Source organism: Echeneis naucrates, chromosome 7, assembly GCF_900963305.1.
Source record: "Echeneis naucrates chromosome 7, fEcheNa1.1, whole genome shotgun sequence".
In the NCBI taxonomy this organism is placed as follows: domain Eukaryota; kingdom Metazoa; phylum Chordata; class Actinopteri; order Carangiformes; family Echeneidae; genus Echeneis; species Echeneis naucrates.
In genome coordinates, this window is record NC_042517.1 from 23922248 (window position 1) to 23946483 (window position 24236).

General features: G+C 43.0%; 1 protein-coding gene across 1 annotated transcript; it reads left to right on the forward strand.

Annotated features, from left to right (window-relative positions):
• Positions 1–302: 302 nt before the first annotated feature.
• On the forward strand, positions 303–23646 carry snphb (syntaphilin b). Its single transcript, XM_029505866.1, has 9 exons — positions 303–501; positions 734–862; positions 13480–13510; positions 16635–16766; positions 19523–19648; positions 20242–20349; positions 21396–21545; positions 21684–22326; positions 22450–23646. The coding sequence occupies exons 1-9, from the start codon at positions 303–305 to the stop codon at positions 23644–23646; spliced, it is 2715 nt and encodes a 904-aa protein (XP_029361726.1).
• Positions 23647–24236: the final 590 nt, after the last annotated feature.

Below are 24236 nucleotides of genomic sequence, written 5' to 3' on the forward strand. Positions count from 1 at the left end.
GGTTTGTGGACAGATCCTTTAAGGAAAAGGGGGCAAGTGCTGCGTTTAGCTTCATTGTGGTTGTAGAGAGCTGGGAGAGAATCAGGACGGATACACATTAATACAGGGTGCAAAGCAAGCTCAAATAAGCAACCACACTCTAAATATCAAGCCCAAAAACCCGCGACTGACGATATTTGCAAGCGACACGGTCGCTTATAACAAGCGGATCTGGCAACTCTGGTCTTGAGTCGTGAGTCATCCTCACAAAATTGAGTGGCCTTTCCCTTTAAAGATATGACACCTGACGTAATGTGACGCAGATGCTTCCTTCCATATACCCTTGTACCTCTCCGTCCAGCTCACCTCCCGAATCCCCCTGGCCCGCCCCCTCCCCCAGCCTCTCCTCCCCTCCTCCCCGGGCGTGTGAGCCCGGATCACCGCTCCATCCAGCGGAGCTTCTCGGAGAAGAACCGCAGGGAAGCTATGGATTCAGGCCGGGACTGACGGCGGCTGATACAGGTAAGCAGAGGGAGGCCGGGGCTTGTCATTGACACCTCCGGAGATGTCATTTTGCAGAGGATGTGGAGTGAAGAGGGTGGAAGGACTAGGATGGAGCTGGCCGTGCCTTTGTGTGTTTGTTTTGGTGCAGCTGATGGAGGGATGGACGCTGCGTACTGCGCCCTGGCAGATGTTTGCGCGTCTTGACATCATGTCTGTGCGTGTGACTCCCCGCGGTCTTCGGGCGTCACAGACACGTTTCCGTCGGTGTCGGCGTCACAACAGGCAGGACGCTCACACGTACTTTTTATTCTGGGTGAAAAGAAACGTCCCTGCCTGCAGCTCGGGCTCGTCGTGGAGAAACGGCCCGGTCGGACCCAAAGTAAGTGCCGTCCATGTTTGTAGGGAGCCTGAGTCGTGACACGTCGCCTGGCGCTGCAGCTTGACCTTGCAGCATTTTCTGTTTTTCCAACTGACAGATGCAGCTTTGTTGCCATCAGTTGCTCTAATCATATCAAAGCTTCATTCAATTTGAACTGGCCTGCAGCCTGCAGGGGTTGCACAGTGTTCATGCAGTTAATTCAGTTTATCTCCAAAATTCTTGCAATGAAGGCTTGAAATCCTTTTTTCTTAATGTAACCAGAGGAACAGTGTGGCAGGACTGGTTACTGTGTGGCCTTGAGACTGGTCTTATATTCTGAGCTGATGGTGACGGTGTGATGATCTGCAGAATTCTTACTATGGGAAGAAGTTAGCAAGTGAATATGGGCAGACGCTGTGATACAAGAGTCTTGTATCACAAAGGACACATGCACAAAGATGTGTACAGGCCCCTCTGACCCTGAAGAGGCCAGACTGAAACAGATGCTCTTCATATTCATTTTGCATTGTTGTTGTTGTTGTTGTTGTTGTTTTTGTTTTCCACCTGGATGCTCAGTTTTCCTCCCATTTTGTGTCTCTTCAGAGCTGTTTCATGTCTCATTGTGGTTTAATATAGCCTCTCTATTGTTTTGTTTTCTTTCGTTTGACTAACAACAGTCAACAAGTAGATGTTGTATACGCTGCAGAGTGTCTGAAAATCAGATTTTAGGAAGAGAACGGACACAACTGTGTGTTTTGACGCGGCTGCAGACTCAGCACTTGCTCTCATTTGCTGTCCTTTACTATAGGTCATTTTTGTCCTTTGCAGCATGGACATCTTGTCAGCTCGACCAATGGCAACTCTCCTTCTGCACACGTTCCTCACAAGTGGCTATGTGACCGTCGCCATGGTGACTTGACAGTTGTTAAGTCAGCATGTTGTTTGCTCCGCTGTGTGATGGGAAAATCTCAAATTCTGTCCCTTTTTGCTCCTTTCATAATCATCATCACAAACCACTATTGATCCTGAAGGATGCAGCACTGCAGCGCTGGTCTTTGTGCAACATTTCATTCATTTCAGTTTATTTTGCAAACTAGTCTCCTCTGGATAGTTGGTTGTGTTGTCAGTCACAGCTTTTATCTCCACAGCAGCTCTTGCTGTGGAGATAAACTGCATTTTCGTGCAAGTGGTTTTATCCTGCATGAAGAAAAAAACATGCCACTGTCAGTGTCTTGAACTATAATTAGAGATAGAGTTACTAATAGCCGAGAAACTGGGAATAAGAGGGAGATTTGTGGGCGCTCCAGACATTTGGAAACATCAGAAATCTTGAGACGCAGCTACTTATGATGAGTATATTTTTCAATTAGTTCTGAAAAACCTAATTGAAGAGTGATTTTCTGTCTGATACTGTTGCATTTGAGGATTTGATAGAGGCCTGACCAGCTCAAACTAAACAACTTTTATAGTTGTTTAAAACAATAAGAGAAAGGTTCACTTTCTAGTAGGGGTGCTTTGACTTGAATGACTACACAATAAAAACCGTGTGGCCTGTGTTTTCAAAATGTTTAAATATGTAGAAACTGGACAATTCCTTTTTACAGCTCTAGCAGTTATGGAGCACCATCAGCATTATTATATGCAGGTTAGTTTGTGTTTTCACCAACTCCTGAGAGGAGAGACTCTTCAGCCTCTGCTTTATTTTCACCAGCGTGTCTGTGAAGCTGTCAGCCAGCTGCTGGTGGGGTGCAGACACCATGACATTGAATATTTGCTCAAGCAATCATCCAGACTTGCCGTGCAGTGGCAGATAAAATAAAAATGTTGCTGTATCTGTATAGGTAGTAATAGGAAACACAGTGTGAATGTGTGTGAATGGATAAATGTGGCTTCCATTGTGAAGCCCTTTGAATGGTTGACAAGTATAAAAGTACATACATTTACAATTTATTTTGATTTAAACAAAAGCTTCAAAAAATATCCATAAAATAACCAGTAAACAGAATAAATAACAAGCATAAGTGTACTCTACAACAGTCCTGTTTCTTCATGACAGCTAAAAAAAACAAACCTTCTTAAATTTCTCAAATAAGCTGAAACACTGAAATTGTTTGCAGTCAAAACAACCATAATGTCCCCTTTTCATCTCTCTTCTACTCAGAGACTAACTATATGTTTGCATCCCTACAGCATCAGGTTTACTTGTATGTCAGCTATAACTTTGCAGACTGTACCAAGAGCTTTTGTCAACTCAGCTCTGGTATACGCTTCATTATAGAGTATAGAGCATCTTGGACAGTTTTCTAAGGCTTGCTGCATCATCATGAAGGTATGACGCTATTTTTGGCAGAGGATTTACAGTGCATCTTTTCCTGAATGGATCCCGATGTAGATAGCAGAGACTAAGAGTCTGAGCTCCTCCCACATGGTACTAACATGATTGTGAATATTGATTTCCTGTTTCTATCAGTGCTCCTCTTTGAGAAAAGCTCACACAGATTATTAGCATGATCATTTAGGCTGCTCTGGCAGGCTTTTAATCACTGCTGTTTGGCTCAGTAATGACAAACCCATAGCGTAATTTATTTTGAGCTTTTGACCTGATTAAAATGCGGATACGTATCTCCAAATCACCTCACAGAATAGAGTTGTGTAAACTAATGGTGTGAGCATTTTACTATACAAAATGAGGTCGAAATCGTATCAAAATCCATTTGGAATGATGCAAAAAGTCCGAAAGAAAACTGAGTTTTATGAGAGGATGCTACACAGCCCTTCTCCTCCTCCTCTTCCTCTTCCTCTTCCCCCTGCACCCTCTGTGTGATACTTGGTCCAGTTGAAGATGTGCTGTAGCTTTACTGCTGTGCTCTGCATGATCTTAGCAAAGCTGGTCTGCGTCCATTTACTGCAGCAGCAGGGTGACTCTGCACGACTGGCCTGGCCTGTGTTTGGCTTGTGAAAACCAAAAGTCACCATTTGCGCTTTGTATTAAGCATTATTTTCAACCTTCTACAGAAGAAGAAATTTGCTCTGGACTCAGAATACCCTGCTATTTCACTCTTCAGTCTTGGAGTAGATGTATGTTCACAGAGACTTGAAAAAAGGTGTAGTTGCCCATTAGGCTAATGTCCATTCTGCTCCTATGCCTCATGTTGTCCATTAGAAGTGTAGGCACTTTGTAGCTTTTACAGTTGGCAGAGTAATTGTTATTCCTCAGCTTAAACAGCCTTCACCGCAGTGACTGCATGCACCAGCATACGTAAACATATACATAGATCAACAACATACATGCTCTACAACTACTCAAGCATGTGTGTGTTTATGTAGATGTTGTTTTACACAGTGAAGGTGTGTTTGTTTGTTTTGATTAATAACAACAACATTACATATACAACAGCTGAGTCATGGCGATGTTATCTGGATGAAAATGTTCAGCTAAACCCCATTTTAAAGCTCCTACATTTTATAAAGGTAGACCTCCTGGTGGGCTTATAGATCAGGTCTAGATTCTATATTGATAGAGCATCAAAAGTCAGTTCCCAGCCTATAGTGAGAAACTGACTGTTTAAACCAGATATATTTATTTATTTATTTATTTGTTTGTTTGTTTGTTTGTATCTTGTTTTGGGTGTAAAACAAAAGAAGCATCAAATTTTCAACCTTTTACTGCTGCATGTTGGCTCAGGTTTCTTTCTGTGAGTTATGTTGTATGATGTTCACAGTAAAAATCTGAAATGATGAATGAAAAAGCAGCTCTGCTTCGGTTATCCTGGCATGGACCAAGACAAAAAAGACACAATTTGTTTGGCGCTGCTGCTGCTAGATATACTAGATACTGGCCGTGTTTCAGAACTGATGACTGGAAGTTAACCAGGCAACTTGTGATGGTCTTCATTTTTCATAGAAAACCAAAACGCACAGTTTGAAAACCTCCGATAAAACATCATGCTCACTTTTGTGGGTTTGTTGTGGTGACGTTGCAAACACACAGTTGTTCAGCTCTGATAAAACAAAAGAAAAGAAAAGAAAGCATGTTTCCTGAAACTGTCTAACACAGTAAAAGACCAGTACCACGTCATTTAACTGTTAGCTACTAGCAAGGAAACCGTATGTAAGCCCTCTGTGTGAACGGTAGAAAGCTGCTACAAAAAACTGGGCATGAGACCATTTACACGTATGTTCTGATATTTTTGTGAACATATTTGCCTTATTCTTTTTTTGCCATCATTGTTTGAGTTAAAACTAAACTTCATACAGAGCTGTTTGTAGACACTTTTAAGTGTTTTTCCAAAATCAGAACCTTCAGGGAGGCACCAGGATCAGTCTTAAATCCACAGAGACAGATTAAATAAACTGTTGTCTACGATGCTGGGCAACCTTCCTGTATATGAAGAAGTGTGTGTAGGATGCTTGTGAAGAACGGCAGCTGTTTTAAACACAAAGGCAGGCCATAACAAATATTTATGGAACCCTGTGAATGACAGCCAGTAGTGTTGACACTTTATGTTTTAGAGTCATGGGATTGATTCAACTTTGTTTGGTTTAAAGCCAAAAGAGAAGGAATTTGATAAGACTTTTTTGTGTTTGTAAAAGATCTTTTATCTTAAATCGATGAAAGCTTAGTCTGTGGTCAGTGCAATGTGAAAACACTGAAGAGGGCTTGATTTTTTTCACAGCAACATGACCATAGGTCGGAATAATAACAGAGTCTGTGTTCAAATACAAAGCCTTGTACGTGGCAGCTCATTGTCACACTGTCATGATGTAGAGCGAAAGGAGACATTGATAATGTTACACTTTTTTATCATATTTTTCACTACAAGACAGGGAAATAATTATGTGTGGGGGTTCAGCGTATCAACCAGTAGAGTTCATGAAATCAAATACAGGAGACAACTTTTATTTATAACTTAGTGGTGTCTGGTTTTAATGTTAAACAGAGTCCAATAAGTCGTGTTTCCCTGCCTCAGAACTGCTGTAGACCTAAAGGACCAAATGTGGCATTGTGGACTGGAAAACGAACACAAACATCCGCTTTCTTGTGTCACTGCACTGTAAAAAAAATTCCGTAGAATTTATGGTAAAATATTGGCAGCAGTGGTTGACAGAATTTTACCGTAGAAAATATGGTCACAATGGATGAGACATTACAGTATGCTGTAAATTTCACAGTAGAGAACTGTTGTTTACAGTAATTTACTATGAAAAAAACAGATAATGTTTACAGTAATTAGCTGTAAAAATAACAGCTATTATATAATCCTGTCTACAGTAATTTGCTGTAAACATAAGTAAACATACAAACCTGTTTACAGTAAATTCTTTTAAAAATAACAGATACTGTAAACCTAATTACAGCCCATCAGTGAAAAAAAAACTAAAACTGTAATATAGTACGGTATTGCAAAGTTCAACTTTACGGTAATTTACTGACAGCTGTGGTTGCCAGAATTTCACTGTAAAAAATATGGTACAACACATATTACATTACAGTTTGTTGGCGTAGATTTTACAGTCAGCAACTGCACATGGTAAATTATAAAGGAAATAACCAATTAAGCCCATTGTCAACCAAAGTACAGACGATAATTGATAAAAGAACCACTCTTTGCATACACGCATTCTCTGTGAAATACAGAACTTGTCCAGTATACTCACAAGACAGTGTTGATATCTTGAAAAGACATTGTGTGTCCATATAGTCCATGGTGGAAGAAATAAACGTCATGAAAAAAGGAGCCACTTGCCCTGAGCTGATCAACACTAACGAGTCACTGAGTCCAGTTTGGCTGAAGAGGGCTCTTAACATGGACACAGTGTTCAAGAAACTGGAACTTAAAGCATTCAGCAGTCACCAGTTCTGCTTGAAGACTCATATGTTGTCCATCAGGTGTCCACTGTAGAGTGGCATGATCCTCTCTGCAGCCAGAAAACAGAAACAAAGCAAAGGTTAGATTGATGCAGTGCCCAGAGATAAATTCAGCCTTCTGTTGTCAAACTGAGCTCCAATGAGCTATACATAGAATAAAACCAGCACTCTGGAATATCATTTTGCAGTTCATCAGGAGTATTTCATTTATTTTATTGTATTAGTGTGAAAGGTAGAAACAGTCACCTTTTAGGACCAAGTGATCATCAGTATTTGTTTCACCGTTGTTGAATTGCAGCCTAAATGCAGAGAGTCCTGACCAAGTAATCAGCCAAACAGGGTCGCACAGTATACAGATATTAGAAAGTACGGCAATCCCCTGCCTTTAACACCGGTACAATAGTACAGATACTTTAACAATTACAACACTTTCATTAGAGCTGGTGCAACAGCAGGAGTGCAATTGTGTGGTTGTGGCTCTGTTGATTGTGTTTGCTTGAGGAGAGGTCTCTGTGTATTTATGTTGCAAGTCGACATGAGTGAAATAAATACTGAGTGGTCAAACACATACATTTCTATGCATCGCCTGATATGCTATCAAATACAAACAGTGATTTGCAAAACTATACTCCATACAGGGTTCCTGCACATTTTCAGACAAAATTTCCAAAACTTTTCCATGACTTTTAAAGGCCCCATAATTTCCATGACCGTTCGCTTTAAGTACGTGAACAGAAGTGTACTTATGTTAGGGTTAGGGTTAGGATCCATTGTTTGAAAATTGTTCCTTTGCTTGGCCCGCCCCTTGACTGGAGAATCACAGCATAGCTGTGTTAGATGGCAAAAAGACATCAGCGATTTTGTGGCAACAAAACTGGGAATTTTTAGCAAGATGTTGCCATTTCTGTGGTGACAAAACCAGGAATTATTTGTGAGACATCAATCACACCTGCAACTCACTCACTCACTCACTCACTCACTCATCTTCATCGCTTCATCCATATCCGGGTCACAGGGCTGCTGGAGCCCATCCAAGCTCACATCGGGTGAGGGGCGGGGTACACCCTGGACGGGTCGCCAGTCCATCTCAAGGCCAACACACAGAGACAGACAGAGACCAACAACCACTAACACTCGCATTCACACCTATGGTCAACTTAGAATCGATGTCTTTGGACGGTGGGAGGAAACCCACGCAGACACGGGGAGAACATGCAAACTCCACCTGCAACTGAGTGTCCAATAACTTCACGGCTCTCACAGACTCTCATGCAATCGTTTTGGATTTTCATCATTTTCCTCCAGGTTTTGTGGGTTTGGAGCTAGTCATGGTTAAACATTATTATCCATGGAAGATAGCCTACAGACAGTTACATCACATGTAATGACGTTTCCAAAAATCTGCATGATTTTACCTAATTTCAAAACTTTTCTAGACCTGGAAGATTACATTTTAAAATACCGTGACTCTTCCATGTTTTCCATGACTGTGGGAATCCTGTCCATAATACTGATTTTTGTTTGTATGAAGTTGTGCACTTGATGGAGATCGATTGAGCGAAGTTTGAGTTGTGCTTGCATCTACTCATTTGCTACACTGACATAAACCATTGCTTACCTCTAATTAGCCTTGACAAGACAAGTGTTTGAGTCAGTGGGTCCAGACTTGACTGAAGACAGGTGGGACAGAGTCTCATACAGACATGGGACAATGTTCAGGAAACTGGAACTTCGGGCAGGTGTTGTCATCATTCCTGCTTGATGATTCACCAGCAGTTCTCAATCAGGTGTTTACTGTGGACTGGCATGAATCTCTCTGCAACCAAAAAACAAAAAACAAAGAAAAAATTGGTAATGATAATAATAATTACAATAATTATACAACAACAAAGAAAACATTAATCAAAGGAGTTAGAACAGAAAAAAAATGGTGAACAAAGAGTAGGTTTAAAAAAATCTCATAAAAAGGCCAATGGATATGATTTCAAGAAGCGCTTAAAACAGTTAACAGATTTAGCAGATCTAATAGATAACAGATAACAGGGTAGTAGACATGTAAGGGAAGCATAATTATTGATGTGGCCATGTAAGTATTGGCATACTTATTAACAGGTATGAAGAAACAAAAACATTTAATGGCAGCACCAGTTCAGAAGCCTATGTATTTAAATGTACTCACTGAAGCTGAGCGCTGATAACAATGACAACGAATCTGGCCATGCCGCATTCTTGCAAAGTTGACAGCCTTGCATTATCCAGCTGTGGAGAAGGTGAAATTATTTGTTAAAAAAACTGTATGGTTCAGGTGTTAAAGGGATCATTCTCACTTGTTATTTTACTTTTGAATTCACCTAAATCAAGTGTCAGTAAATGTTTCCTTCGTAATACATCCGAGTCTCCTTGTATCATCTTTTATGAAGAGTAAACCAGTTTCTCCATTACTTCCATCACAGTTAGATTATGAAAGGCCTAGATTTATGCTGTGCTTAAAGGTAGAGAAGGCAGAATTTTCAAAAAAACAACATATGGACTTGTACAAACATAAATCCTCTGAACCATCACTCATGACCCACTAGAAGAGTGTGGTGGTTTTTCTCCTGAGACTCAGCCCTCAGCCTGTATTTCTCATTTTCTCATTGTTTTGGTGTGTGGCCAGTCTCCTGGGTGACAACCAGTGCTTACAAAGGGATTAACATAAAGCCTGCTATTGTTAAATTGATGCATGGTCAACTGTGCAATCACTTACCACCATTTATCCTTGACAAGAGTGGAATCTGATCACAAGGGTAGATTAGTAGGCCAACAAAGACGTTGATGAGTCCATGTCAAGTCCAACCACTAGTAGACTACCTGAAAGAAAGTGTAAGGAGATATAAGAAGACAGGACATACATCCCCTCAAGTGAAATATGAAGTCATCAACTCTTTCATTCTTTCCAACACACAGGTTTCAAATTACAATCAAATGACTCAAAAACCTGAGTTATGGTAATGTGTTTACTACAGTGATATACTATTTTTGATTTTACTGTTGCTATTTGACTTTTTTTTTCTACAGACGTTTTTTACAGTGTAGCGTTGATCTCATTTATCTACTCTGCTCATATGTTATTTTACCAAACCAAAGAAATAAAAATTCACTGCATCTTGTTCTTGAACTTTGTCAGTATTTAAAGAACCACAATGCAGCATTTCCCAGGTAGATACTAAAACAAGCTGCTGACTGTATGTTAATTAAGGAGTGAGGCCTGGATCCAGAGCTCAGAACAGGCTTTGAGCAGAGAAAGAGCAGACAACAGAATAAAGTTCCACAGTGTTTAATGACACCACTGGAAAAATGGGTGCAAACATGAGGCAGGGAAAAACAACAGCATGGGGCAGTAATCAGCGGGGCTGACTAAGGCTACATTTACACATGGCTGGCTATTTTCAGAAACGGACATCTCACCGTATTCAGAAAACCTTTCGTTTACACCAGAGTGCCTTTAGAGACAGAGTGGCGACAACTCTGTTCACTGCAATGGTTCGTTTTTTTTCATTTCATTTTAGGCTGGCATTAGGGGGTGACTCTGGGACGCCAGTGTTCACGGTCTAGCCTCCTGGAGGTGTTGTGGGACTAACTAGACGAAACGCAGATGGAAGCAGGTTCCCACCTGATGACCCCAAAGACATGTTAGCTATCACCGCTCACTGGCCTAGTTGGATATTATCTGTAGGGAACATAGAGCAGGGCAAGAGTTTGTTGCTAGGAAGGTAATCACTGAGTCTGGTCCATTTTTTTTTTGTCACACAAGTTTCTTGTGTTTTCTCTAAATTAGGGTAAATGGGCAGACTAATGAGGAGGAACAGATGCAGGTGTGCCTCGTCTGCCACTGCAGCAGAGTGAGGCAACGCCCCCTGCATCACCTGACCTGAAACACACAGAGAGGGAGAGTCAGAAAACCTGAATCATAACAGTGAACACGAGAAAGAATAAGTCATCATCATCATCATTTAAATGCAGAGAGACTTCAGGCTTCTGCTAGCAGCCTGTTTGGTTCACCTTCCTCGCAGTCAGCTGAGGAAGAGCTCAGTCTGTGTCTGATGGGGGCTGAAATTAAATTGTATGTGTATGTATTTATGCATGGTGTGAAAGAAGTCACAGGCAACACCGCTAACTGCCGAGCTCACAACAGTGACGATTAAATATGTGTGTGTAATGGAACAACAAAACTTTTGAGTCACATATGTTTAATTACTTGTGACACTTTGGCAAGATGCTGGTTTGCAACTCACCACAGCGCTGCGACTCAGCATTTTGTTGACTTCTGTCTGACTTAACCTTAATCCTGGACCAGCAGCACTGACTCAGTGTTGTAGACCCCCAGGCCCTCCAACAGTCTCAAACCTCTGTTTTGTGTCAGAACGGATGCAGTCTCTGGTGCAGCTGGTGTGCTGAGTCATACTTTCCCCAGTACAGAGTCAACCACCCCCCTTTCCCTCCCCACTGTGTCCAGCCCATAAGCTGCAAGTCGTGAGTTGCACCACCACTGCAGTCTGCGCTGTCCGTTGTCTCCGCATCCAAACTTTTCTCTTGGATTACATGTCACAAGCAGCTCTCAGTCCAGCGTATTGTTTTTTCTGCTGTCAGTGTGCATGGACTGCACACACATGCAAACATGTCCGCACCAATGCTGTTTGCTTCAGAAACAAAGAGAGTAGTTGAGGTCACACTGTCTTTCATAAAAGGAACTGCAGCGTGTCCTCTGCTGCGGACATAGAGGGAGCTGAACAACAGCTGTCTGTGTGTATCTGGTCTCATGTCTTTCCAGAGCTCTGGGTCCAGATTCTCATCTTGTGCTGTTTCCAGCCATGCTTGTGCTACCACCTCCTTACATCTCATTGACCTCCCTCTCTCTCTCCTCCTCCTGCCCCCTTCTCCCCTCTCTTTGTTGCTCCATGGCTGTCTTTTTTACCTGCTCTGTGTTTCTGTCTCATCAGCACAGAAGCTGCTTGTGTGTGAGCCTAGCTCAGGCTCACTGTGCCAGGGATACTGTTATGTAACAGGCCTTATCAAATAAATCCTGAATGATGTGCTGGCTTGTGGTTTGATCTCATGCAACAGCGTGAGACCAGCTCAAATTACAGCGTCCTGCCTTCCTTTCACACTTTGTAGAATGAAATTACAATTCATGAAAATGAATCCATTATCATTGCATATATTTATATTATACAATAGCAAAAATGACAAAGCTTTTTAACATGTTACTAAGTAGTTTGTATGATTTTCCATGGACTTATCAATGCAGCTCCAGCAGCAAATCAGATTTCAGTAATGTCTGCTAGTTCCCTGGGTTTTCTCTTCATGGCTTTGACCTGTATGTTATCATTAATTGTGACCATTCAGCCAGGTAGGTTACATCACCTTATTAAAGACTGATAATTGATTGAAACTGAAAGTCATTAATGAAACAGGATTCAGAGGCATTAGTCTGGATTTAGCTCAGTAAAAAAAAAAAAAAAAAGCACATGCAAGCTGGACAAGCTGGCAACTCACAGGGTATAATCCAGAGGTCTAAAAGCAGAAGCTTATTTCCTCTTTCACAACAGAGTCATATAACTCCCCTGTTTGCATTTTATGAAGGTTTAAAGTTCTCTATAACTGAAAGCCTGCCTTTCTGAATGACAGGTGAACGAGCACATAAACACCAAAGCCCTCCTGTTCGGCCATGACACACACAATCCAAGACAGACACTTCTAGTCATTCTGTAGAATGATGCTGTAAAAACCATGAGATTGAGATGATGTTGAGATGATGTACAGGAGGTGGATGAATGAATGATGTGTTCACAGGATTTTGATGAATAAGCTGTTATTAAGTGATGCAGGATAGAGACAAATATATCAGGCTTTTTTCCACCTACATAAAGTGTCGTTATTAACTGACTGTATTAGCTGTACCAGTCGTTACAGAGAGGTGACTTATAGCAGATGCTCTACACTTACACACACACACACCCACGCACGCACACTAAGAGGCATACTGCTTAGTTGTGTATGTTATTATTGGTGAGAATAATGCTCTTTGTTCCACTCTGGGTGTTGCATTATCGTCTTTATTTCTCCGACTGCTTCTCTCTTCGCAGGAGATGCCGGAAATATTTGATCTGGTTTAAATGATTTACCTATGAAAACATTTGTAAAAACACTTGCAGTATTTTCATTTTCCCACATAATCCCAGGATGAGTTGGGTGAGGTTGCAGGAGCCCGTAGTGATTAAATGTTTATGAGAGTGGAGGCTCTATCCTCGTGTCATCACAGCCATGTGTTTGGCACAATATTTATACAGAGATCAATGATAAACGCCCACATCATGTCTCATACCAACAAACACAAACGCACAGACATGGACACACATGCACACAGTACAGATGGGAAAACATCTATTGCCTTTGCTCAACTCTATTGTTTTTGGTCTCAAATTATACAGATGAATGATGATTGGCTGGGATGTGATTAGCTGCTGTAGTCTGATGCCGTGCATGTAAAGTACATGTATGTACTTGTAAAGTGTATGCTTGAGTGTAGCCCAGAGGCAGTCAGCTAAACGGCGTGTGTGTGTGTGTGTGTGTGTGTGTGTGTGTGTGTGTGTGTGGCCATTCACCAGTCATGCCTGTGTTCCTCCAGGCTCCAGCCTCTGACCAGTGAGCTGAAGAGCTGTAAGTGAGGACAGAAGAAGAAACTCGAGGTTGTGTAGGCTGTCCTGCTCCATGTCTGGCCCTGCTCCAGCCAATCGGAGGTCGGCGTCAGGCTCTCGCCGGTAAGTAGCCAATGAGTAGAGCTGCTTCTTTATCTTTTAGCCACACCCCTGAATATGCATAATAAAAAAGACTGTTATACAGAATGTGAATCCTGTGGTGCCTGTTTTTGTTTTTTTCAACATACCTTAATTTATGATCATGCATATAAAAAACTGATGTAAATAATCAAACAAGAGAGACTTGGGCCATCACTATTTACATGTGAATATGTCATCTGCATTACATTAAAGAGCATACATTCGTCACCTGACACACGCAAGGTTTAGGTGTTTGGGATTTCTGCATTGATTCTTAGTTCTAGGTGATGAATTCTTAATAATACAGATAGATTTGTTGAAATAAAGTGCATTATTGTTTATATGTTTCTCTCATTGAGAGAGAACTGATTAATGAGATTGTGTCTCCATCCATCCAATATAAACCGTGATTCATATATAAGCACCCAGTACCTACAGAAAGAGAGGGAGAGCGGGAGGGTGCGTCCCCACCAGTCTAGGCCTACAGCAGCATGACTAAAGAAACAGTAGTTGAACTTGAACTTTATAACTGTGGTCTTTGCACAGAGGAATGTTTTAAGCCTGATCTTGGAGGACACATATTAGGAATCAACACTGCTAAACTGTCCTGCTGTTATACTCTGGTTCTCCATATATAGGGTGTCTTCCCCTCTCCATTAAAATATCTGTAAGAACCAGTGGTTTATCTATTAGTGCCTGTTGGTGTGTGTGTGTTGTGAGTCTAACAAGAGGGCCATTTTACAGGATTGAATTAATTCAGCTGTAAACTCTAACTAATGGATCATGCATTATGCACCCTGCTTTATACATTCATAAATTACTCATTACACCAAATTTACAGTTTGTGCTTGTAGTTGTCCTTCACCAGACTGCACAGAATACACAAACTGAAACATGAAAACGTCATATGCATCAAAGATCACTAATTTATCAGTCCAGCTGACTTTTCTTTTGGTTGTAATAGAACGACAGAAAACTGTGGCCCAGGTTATGAACGATCGTGGTGAATAAGATTTGGAAGTGCCACAGAAATCATTACCCATCTGGCAGTCCTGTATAACAGTGACATGTTAGCGAGCGGTACCTACTTCCTGTGCAGCGGTGGATGTTTCATGTTTGTTTTTGTCAGCTCTAATGAATAATAATAAAACTGTGGATGTTGTAGGGCTGTCTTGGGTTAGGGTTACACCCCTCTACAACATTGTGTGGAAATTGGGAACAGTACCTCTAGAGTAGGAGAAATGGGTGGTGGTTCCCCCTTTCAAGATGGGGGGACCAGTGGGTCTGTTTCAACTATAGGGGGATCACAGCCCTCAGACCCAGGAAGAGCTAGGCCTGGGTGCTGGAAAGGAGCCCATCTATTAGTCAATGATTCAGGAGGAACAATGTGGCTTTTAAAAGACCTTGAGGTATCCTGTGGGAGGTGCTCCAGGAGTATGGGGTGGATGGGATGCTACTGGCCATTCAGTCGCTGTCTGGTTCATAACGCTGGCAGTAAATTCCCAGTTAGGGTGTGACTCTGTCTGGACTGTCCTTTGTCACCAGTTTTGTTCATAATTTTTTTTGGACAGAATTTCTTGCAGGAGCAGTCAGATTTGGCAGCCTTAGGATCCTATTTCCTCTGTTCACAAACAAAATAATCCCATTGGCATCATCAGCCAGTGATCTCCCGCTCACACTGGGAGGGTTTGCAGCTGAGTGAGATCCTCTAATTCCAAGGCCATGGTCAGCTGGAAAAGGGTCCACTCTGGGTCAGAGAGGGAGGATTTTCATGCCCCAAGTGAAGGAGTTCAAGTACCTTGGGGACTTGCTGGACAGATGGATCAGAGCAGCGTCTGCAGTGGTGTGGTTGCTACAATGTCTTGTGCCCCAGGGGGAAATCAGGGAAAAACATAAATATTTAATTCCCCTCTTTCCCAACTCTCAAACAAGACCCCCGTCAGAGCTGCCCAGGTAGAAAAGGGGCCAGGGAGGGCACAGCCAAAATAACAAACATAATCAACCAAGGTTTGGAATCCAACCTGACAAAAAAAAAGAAAAGAAAAACAAAGACAACCAGCTTACCTCCTTAACCAAGAAACAGGAGAAAAAGTTAATAAACACAAATAGCTACACTCCCTTACAGCTTGGACATCCAGGAGGGGCTCAAAGTAGTGCCACTGCTCCTTTACACCCGAGAGTGGCCAGATGAGGTGGTTCGGGTACCTGGTCATGAGGCTTTCTGGATGTTCTGGGTATGCCCATCTGAGAGGAGACCCAGGACAGACCCAGATCTGCTGGCTCTCTGTGGAACAACTCGAGATCCTGAAAAAAGAGCTGGTAGAAGTCGCTGGGGAAAGGAGTGTCTGGGCTTCCCTTCTGAGACTGCTGCCCCTGCAACCTTGAACTGGATTGAACTGGACTGAAGTGGTTGAAAACTAAATGAAAAAAAAAAACAAAACAGCCGTTGTGTTTTAGAAGTCGATAGATTATTATGAATGAGTTAGATACCAGCTCCTACACACTGAACATTGAGCATCAAGCTTACAGCCCCCTGAACATGGGTCACTGAGCATAGTATATTGATGTGTTTTCTCCTACAGCTACTGGACTTCCTTTATTGTTTCACACAGAAGACCCCAAAGCTGAGTTTTTGTTCACTCCAGGGACCATCGCTAAATTCTTCTCCATTAAGCTATTCACGCTCAGACCTTAGTCCTCTCACTTTGGAAAGACAATGCTCCAATAAGGTTGCATAAACGATGACTTAAATTATAAATGAATTATACACAATGTGTACATTGATTGTTGTACACAGTCAGTGTTGTCCAGTTTTACACAATCACTGCTTATATACCTTTGGGATCCCGTTTTGCATTGCTGTTGGCTGGTGAACTGAAGAATGAAAAGCTAATCAGTTCTACTCTATATTAACTCAGTGTCTCCTATTATAATGTTTCTAAGTGTTATGATCAGTATTCTCATCCAGTTGGTGATGCTTAATTGTAGTTAATGTGTGGATATCAGATAATTTCCCTCATAAACCAGACCCAGTGGTGGTTGTGTAGCTACAGACAGATCACTCTGTAGCTGTGGTGTCCTCCTCTCTCTCGTCTCTCCTCCTCAGATTCAACCCTCTGAAGGTGCTACAACCCAAACACCGCTTACAGCAAATATTGGCGTCCTCACCTGTCCCGGTTCCCAACCCGGCATCAGCGGCCACAGCGCCAGTGGCCATTCCTGTGCCCGCGCCACCTGCGTGAGACACATTTGTGTTATAGTCTCACCAAGCATGCCCCATAGCTGTAGTTATAGCTCCAGCATGCACTGTAGCCACTCAAACGAGACCAACACACTTATGACGCCTTGTCTTCCTTGGACATGGTTGACCTCTCTATTCTCAAACTGACTGTAGCCTTGCATCCTCTGTCTGCCAAGATTTTTCATTTCGGCTTTTACTTTGTATATGCAGCTCCTAATAATGATGGAGGTAGTACTTTATGAAACAGTGGGTATAACGGGTTTGCAGCAACTGTAATTCGGCTTCTTTAATGGTCTAAATTGTCAGATTTTAAATTCCCTTGCTAGCTAGCATATCAAGTTAACTGTGCTCCAGAACACGGTGGATACACTATATCAGCCTGATCTTTTTAAACAAGAATCCTTCAAAAAGGTTTTAAAAAAGGACTTTTAACCCTGGTTATCCACATTCTATTTCTAGTCCGGTCCTTGTACTTTTGCGCTTGTGTTTTTGCTTCTGTCATACAATCCAAAGTTTGACTGGCCTGTTGGCTGGCCTGACTGGTCCAGCACTGTTTAAGGGCTTAGTTCAGGGTTACGATCAGTAGTTGCAGCACTGTCCAACTGATCTGCCTTGAAGAGTTTCAAACTGTCCTTCAGGGATTTGATATCGCAATAAAAACACAAGTGCAAATTACTGGACTAGACTCAGAGGATTACAACTCCATTTGATTTATTGTAGTTTTTTTTTTTTTTTTCTGAGTTGTGTTTAGCGGCTACATGCACGTTTGAAATAGTGCTGTTGCTGTGCTCTACAAGCATACTGTGATCACGAATGATCACTGGCCTACACAGCAGCTCAATCTAAAGGCATCATGTTTTACAGACACTCACCATTCCAAAGCAAAAAGCTGGCGAGACACTGAAATTGCTGGAAATGAAACGTTGTGTCTCCTAAGCAAAGTCTCTGTCTCCACCAGAAACTAACCACAGCATCAAGAAACAATCCAGCACTCGTCCCACTCACAATAAGCAACACCTGACACCTGGGAAATACTTAGTTCCTCCAGCCAACCACCATGTCCACCAGGTCATCAGCTACCACCCACAGTCCAGACACAGGTCCAGTAGATAGCTGGGTCACACTCACAAACTTTAACCACTCTTATTTCTGTTCTCCAGCTTCAGTGCACCCCCTCTGCCTCCCTCTGCTCTGTCTATGTCTTGGCTTTTTTCACATATTGATGTTCAAAGAAATGCTATGCAGTCAATATCTCGAGTGTGACCCCATTTTCAAATGGTGGGTTTTTGTGGCATCATTGTGTCCTGTGTGCAAATCCCTAATGGCTGCTGTGATTGGCCCTGCTTCTCCCCTCCTCCCACCATGAAGGTCAGTGATTGGGCAACAGTCTTATCCTTAAAGTAACAGATCATTAACATTTATATGCGTTGATTATAAAACGTTGTTTGTTTTCAGCAAAGACTGTCTGGACATAAGTTGCTCATCACACATCAGCCTCCCTTTGTCCTCGCTACCGCTCAAATAAGTGCGCTGTGAAACGAAACAACTCTCAGTGGAATGATAGCAAAGGTTGCATTTTAGTTAAAAATTGAAACTAAAAGGTAATCACCTCAATAAACATTTTCCTATTGAGTCTATGGTTTCAGTCTGAAGTTTCAAGTCATGTGCTTTTTTTAAATGATGAGGAAAATACACCGGAAAGTAGGCTATGTATTACAGGGCTTTGCTACTGTGAGCCCAACACCGTTCCACCCAATCAGGATACAGTCCAGAGCAGGTCATACCCAGCCCTCACTTCTCTGGATATGATTTCTTTGGATTTCACAAAAACCAACACTGTGGTGCAGTATCAGGCCCCAGGGAACCAGCTCCAATTGAAAAGTTTCCAACTGCATTTCATCTCTTTAAATTACTGCCTTAGGTCTTTCCTCTGCCTTTCTTAAAAAATGTAACTGTGTTCTATACTTTAAGACAAAGTAACATCCATAACGGATTTGATGTTGTTTTCAGCCTGCGGCTGTATAATGATTAATTTCAATATTTTTAATTAACATTTAGTTGAAATCTTTTATCATGTAACTGCAGTCTTCATGCTCATACCTCTGACTTGTTTCAAAGATCGTCTCATCTGACACTCAACACAAAGTTGAATAAGCGCTTTTCCAAAAGGGGGTCATGAAATATGAATTATAACCTGCCCTCACGGTGCAGGTGAGGTTGTCCATATCAGGGGAAGAGCAGAGTATTTACTCCACAGAAGGTGATGTGTAGAGAGAAAGACCTGATGAAATCAATGTTGCACTGACTTCATATTTGGGGGGAATCTGATGTGTCAAAGGTTAAAATTTGTCCACCTAGATTTGAAATCACATCTTTTGTGCATGGAGACTTTGACGGGGGAACTTCTTTGAACTGAATAGTCTGAGAGTAATGTAAATGTAATGTTACATGCGGTCTCTAACAAAAGATTCATCAGTTTGTCAAAAGAATATTTTCTCTCTGGTTCTGTGCCGGTAAACTCCTAATAACTGAAAATCTTGATATTTAGTAAGTGAGGGCCCCCTTTGGCATCTGCTGCCTGCTGCTCAGACAGAATGAATTTGGTCATTTCTATGATGCGCTGCATCCACAAGAGCTGCGTTTCACCTCAGTGGCACAGTGTGCACTCCTCGCGGCATGCACGCTGTGTCATTCAGATGTGGTCCTCTCGTTGCCCTCTGTGATTTAACCTCCTGTTGTCTCTGCCCGGTCAGGTTTGACTACTGCAGGCTCATAGAGCTAGACTACATCCCCATGGAGACGGGCTATATGGTCTCAATGCGCCCGACTAAAGGTTATGCATCAACCAAATCGCCAACTAAAGGCTATGCATCAGCCAAGTCGCCAAGTAAAGGATACGCATCCACTAAGTCTCCGGATCACCATAGCCACTCTACAAACTCCCTCTCCTCCACCCCTCGTTCTCGGTCTGTTCCAAGTCCCTGTTGTTTTCTCCCCATTGGTGTTGAATCTGTGAAGCATGGGAATGATGAGATTCTGATGTTGTGTTGTACAAAACATCTGAAAGACTTGTTTCCAAAGCATCATGTCTGACGTCCCATTCTATTTTTTCTTCTCTTTTCTGAATTTATCTTCTAATGAGAAACGCTTTATTTAATTTGAGGAATGCCTCTTTCACTTCTGTCTTCTGTTTTGATATTTGGTTTTCATCTTCACAGAGCGCACTCTCTTTTTGAAAAACTGCAACACCACTGTACATGGCCAGAGATGTGTGTGTCCTCGTTTCAGCTGCTGGCAGTGTGTTTTGTTTTGCGTCTTTTTGTATTTGTCCATTTCTATGTTGTGCTGGCATGTCAGTGGACCTGGATCGCTTTTTGTTTTAGTCATGATGGTTTTTCTCAAAGGATCACAGACCTGGATTGTGGTCGCTTGTCAGAAATACATTAACACTTCCCTTTTTGCTTTGGACCAGGCGGACACCGGCCACACCCAGTAACAGAGATCCCTTTGGCAACGCCTCCCTCAGCAGCAGCAGCAACTCAGGGTCTTGTAAAGGCAGTGACTGCAGTCCCACTAAAGGGTGAGACCCCAAACTGTCTAAAATCTCCCTTACTTGATTGATTGCACTCATTCCAGAAACTGAACTGAAACCACTTTTCTTATCTCAGGAGCTGATCATATTACAACATACATTTCTATTCCCTCACTATTTCATTTTCAATTCATTATCTAAATAGTTATATATATATGTCACATAAACTAATTATTTTACCCTTACAATTTTACATTTAGCGTTACATATTAACTAATTTGAATTAGATGGTCAAACTTTGCAACAATATTTTTAGCTATAACTGCCTTATTTTGATACAAACATTAATTATGACACATTAAACATGTATGTCTGTAAGGACGAACTGAAGTGATGATGTTTTATATCAAAAATCCAGGTTCTTTGCAATGTCACAATACTGGTCATTATCCAATGCTGTAATAAGGAAGAGGAGGTTGTGAGGTTGTGACCACATTCGCTGCATCTCAGCTGGTTGGCAAAACGATACAACCACAAAGTCATTCAAATCCATTTAGTAAACTCAAGCTGCTGTGTGTTTTGTTAAAGGTGTTACTTGTAGTGACAAACTCCAGGCTCTGCTGATGTATTGAGTCACATATTGGTTCAAGGTAGTTTTTGGCTGTTTTCAGTTCTAAAAAATGTCATTGCAAATAACTTGACCCCATTTCCCCAAGTTAGGGAAGACCAAAACATAAAATAGAAAAAATTAGCATAGCAGTTGTCCACCATAGTGGAAAATTGTCTTTTGACTGACACAATTACACAAAGATGAAAAACAGGAAGCACAACGACATCAGTAACAAAAGAGTAAGCGTTAGCTTAACATGTGGCAGGCACAAACACATGGTAGTCACATTATGTCGAAAAGGTGATTTTAATGATGTGATATTTCAAAACCCAAAATTTTCCTTAAGTAGGCAAGTTGCACCAAAACCCCGGGCTGGGATTTCACAGACACCTCAGCACTGAAGGGCAAAGCTGAGGTTTGCTACCCAGACCAAATTAGTGTGATTTAACACTTCTGCCTTTATGTGCCCATCTGTGTGTCCCAGACGTCATCAGAAGTACACGTCATGTACAGACAACCATGGTATTCGACCTCCTCCACCAGAGCAGTACCTCACACCCCTGCAGCAGAAAGAGGTGTGTATCCGTCACCTGCGGGCCAGGCTAAAAGAAACAATCAACACACTGCAAGACAGGTGAGACCCTGGATAGAGGTTATCATGACACACAGTGTCAGAAATCAGGTTACAAACGGTAACTGTCACACCTTTGCACCACTTTCCACTTTTCATTTTTTCTCTTGGTCTGTCTCATATCCATCTTCACCCTTGTAGGGACACAGAGATCGATGAGCTGAGAGGCCAGCTTTACAGGATGCAGGAAGACTGGGTTGAGGAGGAGTGTCACCGTGTGGAGGCTCAGCTGGCTCTGAAGGAGGCACGTCAGGAGATCCAGCAGCTCAAACAGGCTGTGGACACTGTCCGTGTTAGGCTCAGCGACGCTGGCGGGGGGCTCAGTGGGGATGCAGGGGTCCAGAAGTACTTCCAGGACATCAACGCTCAGAACCACAAGCTAGAGAATCTTCTGCTCAGTATGGAGTTAGCCCAGGCTGGATTGGCCAAAGAGGGGGGAGCCATACCAGGATTTCGCACCCGTGTTGGCGGATCGGCCCCAGCATCGGTCTCAGGGGAGAGTCCAGGGGGAATATCCAAACCAGCAATAGGTGGGAGGGGGTCTTGCTCCTGTGACGGTTCACCAGCCCGTTCTCTGACCAGGAGCTCCACCTACACTAAACTCACTGATCAGGCATTAGCAGACCAGAATGGCAACGGGCAGGAATTTCCCTGTCTGTCAGGTGACGGCACCCAAGACAGTGGCTTTGTGGGAGAGAGTGCCATCCCCAGCAGGGCCGACCTGCTACTGGAGGCTGCCTTCCTCTCTGAAGAGACAGCTTCTTTACTCAACACCTATACGCAGAACTTTTCCCAGTCCCTCCCCCAGTCCCTGCCCCACTCTCTGCCCAATTCTCTTCCTCACTCCTTCTCTCACACCTTACCTCATTCATTCCCTCACAATTTGTCACACTCTGTGCCCCACACTATACCACACTCCTCCACCTATGAGAAGCTGTGCACAGGTGATCGGCTGGCGCCCTTTCGTTGCGGCTTGGGTGGAGTTAGCTGTATGAGCCACCCCTGTCTCTCCCACCACCACCTTTACCTGCACCCACTGCGGGAGACTGGCATTCAGACTGAAAGCTGCCCCATCCCAGCTACAGCAGGTTACCCCTCTGATCTGGATACCATTGCAGAGCAACGCACCTTCCGCTCCCAAGCCTGCAGCCCCACCTCCACCTGGGTTTCTGATGAGGGGGAGGAGGAGCTGGATTCCATCACCACCACAACTTCAGTGACCACAGCAACAGTCCTGAGTACAGCCACAGAGCCAATCCCACTGTCCAAAACACCCGTGGTCCCTCCCTTACCACGTTCTGCTACTGTGGCGTGTTCTATTGAAAGACCTCTGAGAGGGGGATTGGAGGAAGAAGAGAAGCAGGAGAATGAAAACAAAGAGAAGGAAGATGACGCAACAGAGAAGCTTGATGAAACAACCATGACGAGGCCAGAAGATGAAGGACAACAGAGGCAGATAAGCTCTGTGGAGGGAAATGAAAAGGAAGATCAGGGTGAGGAGGAGGTGATGCAAGGAGAACTGGGTGACCTTGAAGAGACTTCAGCAGGGATGCAGAGTGAGCTGAAGTTTGGAGCATGCTGTGGAGAAAGCAGGCAGTGTGGGACAACAGTGAACAATCTCAGCATGGAGGAAGTTGGTTTATCAGCAGGATTGACTCAGGCGGAGACAGAACAGCAGAGCCTAGGACTGTCACCAGGTTTAGAAAAGCCTCATACCTCCCAACCCAGGAGATCTACCTCACATGACGAGATAGCTAGCATTGCTGTTGTGCGACCACATGATGAGGACAACAATGATGATGAAACTAAAGAACAAGGTGCAGCAGGGGCTGCTGCAGCCGAGGATGACTCGTCTGACTCCGGTACGATTCAGAAAAGCTACTGGAGTCGCCACTTCCTGGTTGATCTGTTGGCAGTGGCCATCCCTGTGGTGCCAACAGTGGCGTGGTTGTGTCGTGGCCCGGTCCGTGATGGACAGCCCATGTACCACATAGGGTCACTGCTGCGGGGCTGTTGCACTGTGGCACTACACTCACTTCGCAGGGGAGGGGGACTGAGGCATTACCCCGCAGGCGGGGGAGACTTGAGTGGGTTGCAGATGTAAGAGGAGAATCTGCTCAGTCTTCTCCAGTACTGGTTAGCTTAATGGAAAATACTTGGAATATGAGAAGAGAGAGAGAGAGAAAGAAATTCCTATCCTGCGTTTTTCCTCTGGATTAATATCTGAGGGAGCATCTGGAACAGGAAATGTGCATCTATGACCCATTAACTGTTCTGTTTGGTCCTGCTCCTTATTGTCTCCCACCCTCTGGGTCCTTCTGTTGCTACCACAATGTTTGCTAATCCATAGCCTTGTGCAACACTGATGAATGAATGATCTAGGATTGGATGTTTGATGCTAATTGTTCAGATTTTAACTGCAGGGGAAAAGGTCAAAATTCATCAATTTGTCATCCTCCTAATCTGACTTCTAGCATTTTAAAATGATCACATGTTGGGGCTTTTATGCGTATCCAAAAGGTCTTGTCCACAGTAGACGAGCTTCACTTATTGACAACTGAGGGAAAACTTAAAGAGATTGATCGTCAGCTAAAGTTGCGTTCAAGCTCGACTTTTTTGGTTAGAAGCTTTGTTTTTTCCTGTTGTCCTCTGCATTGGCTCCATCGCTGTGAACTAGAGGCCTAGACCACAAAC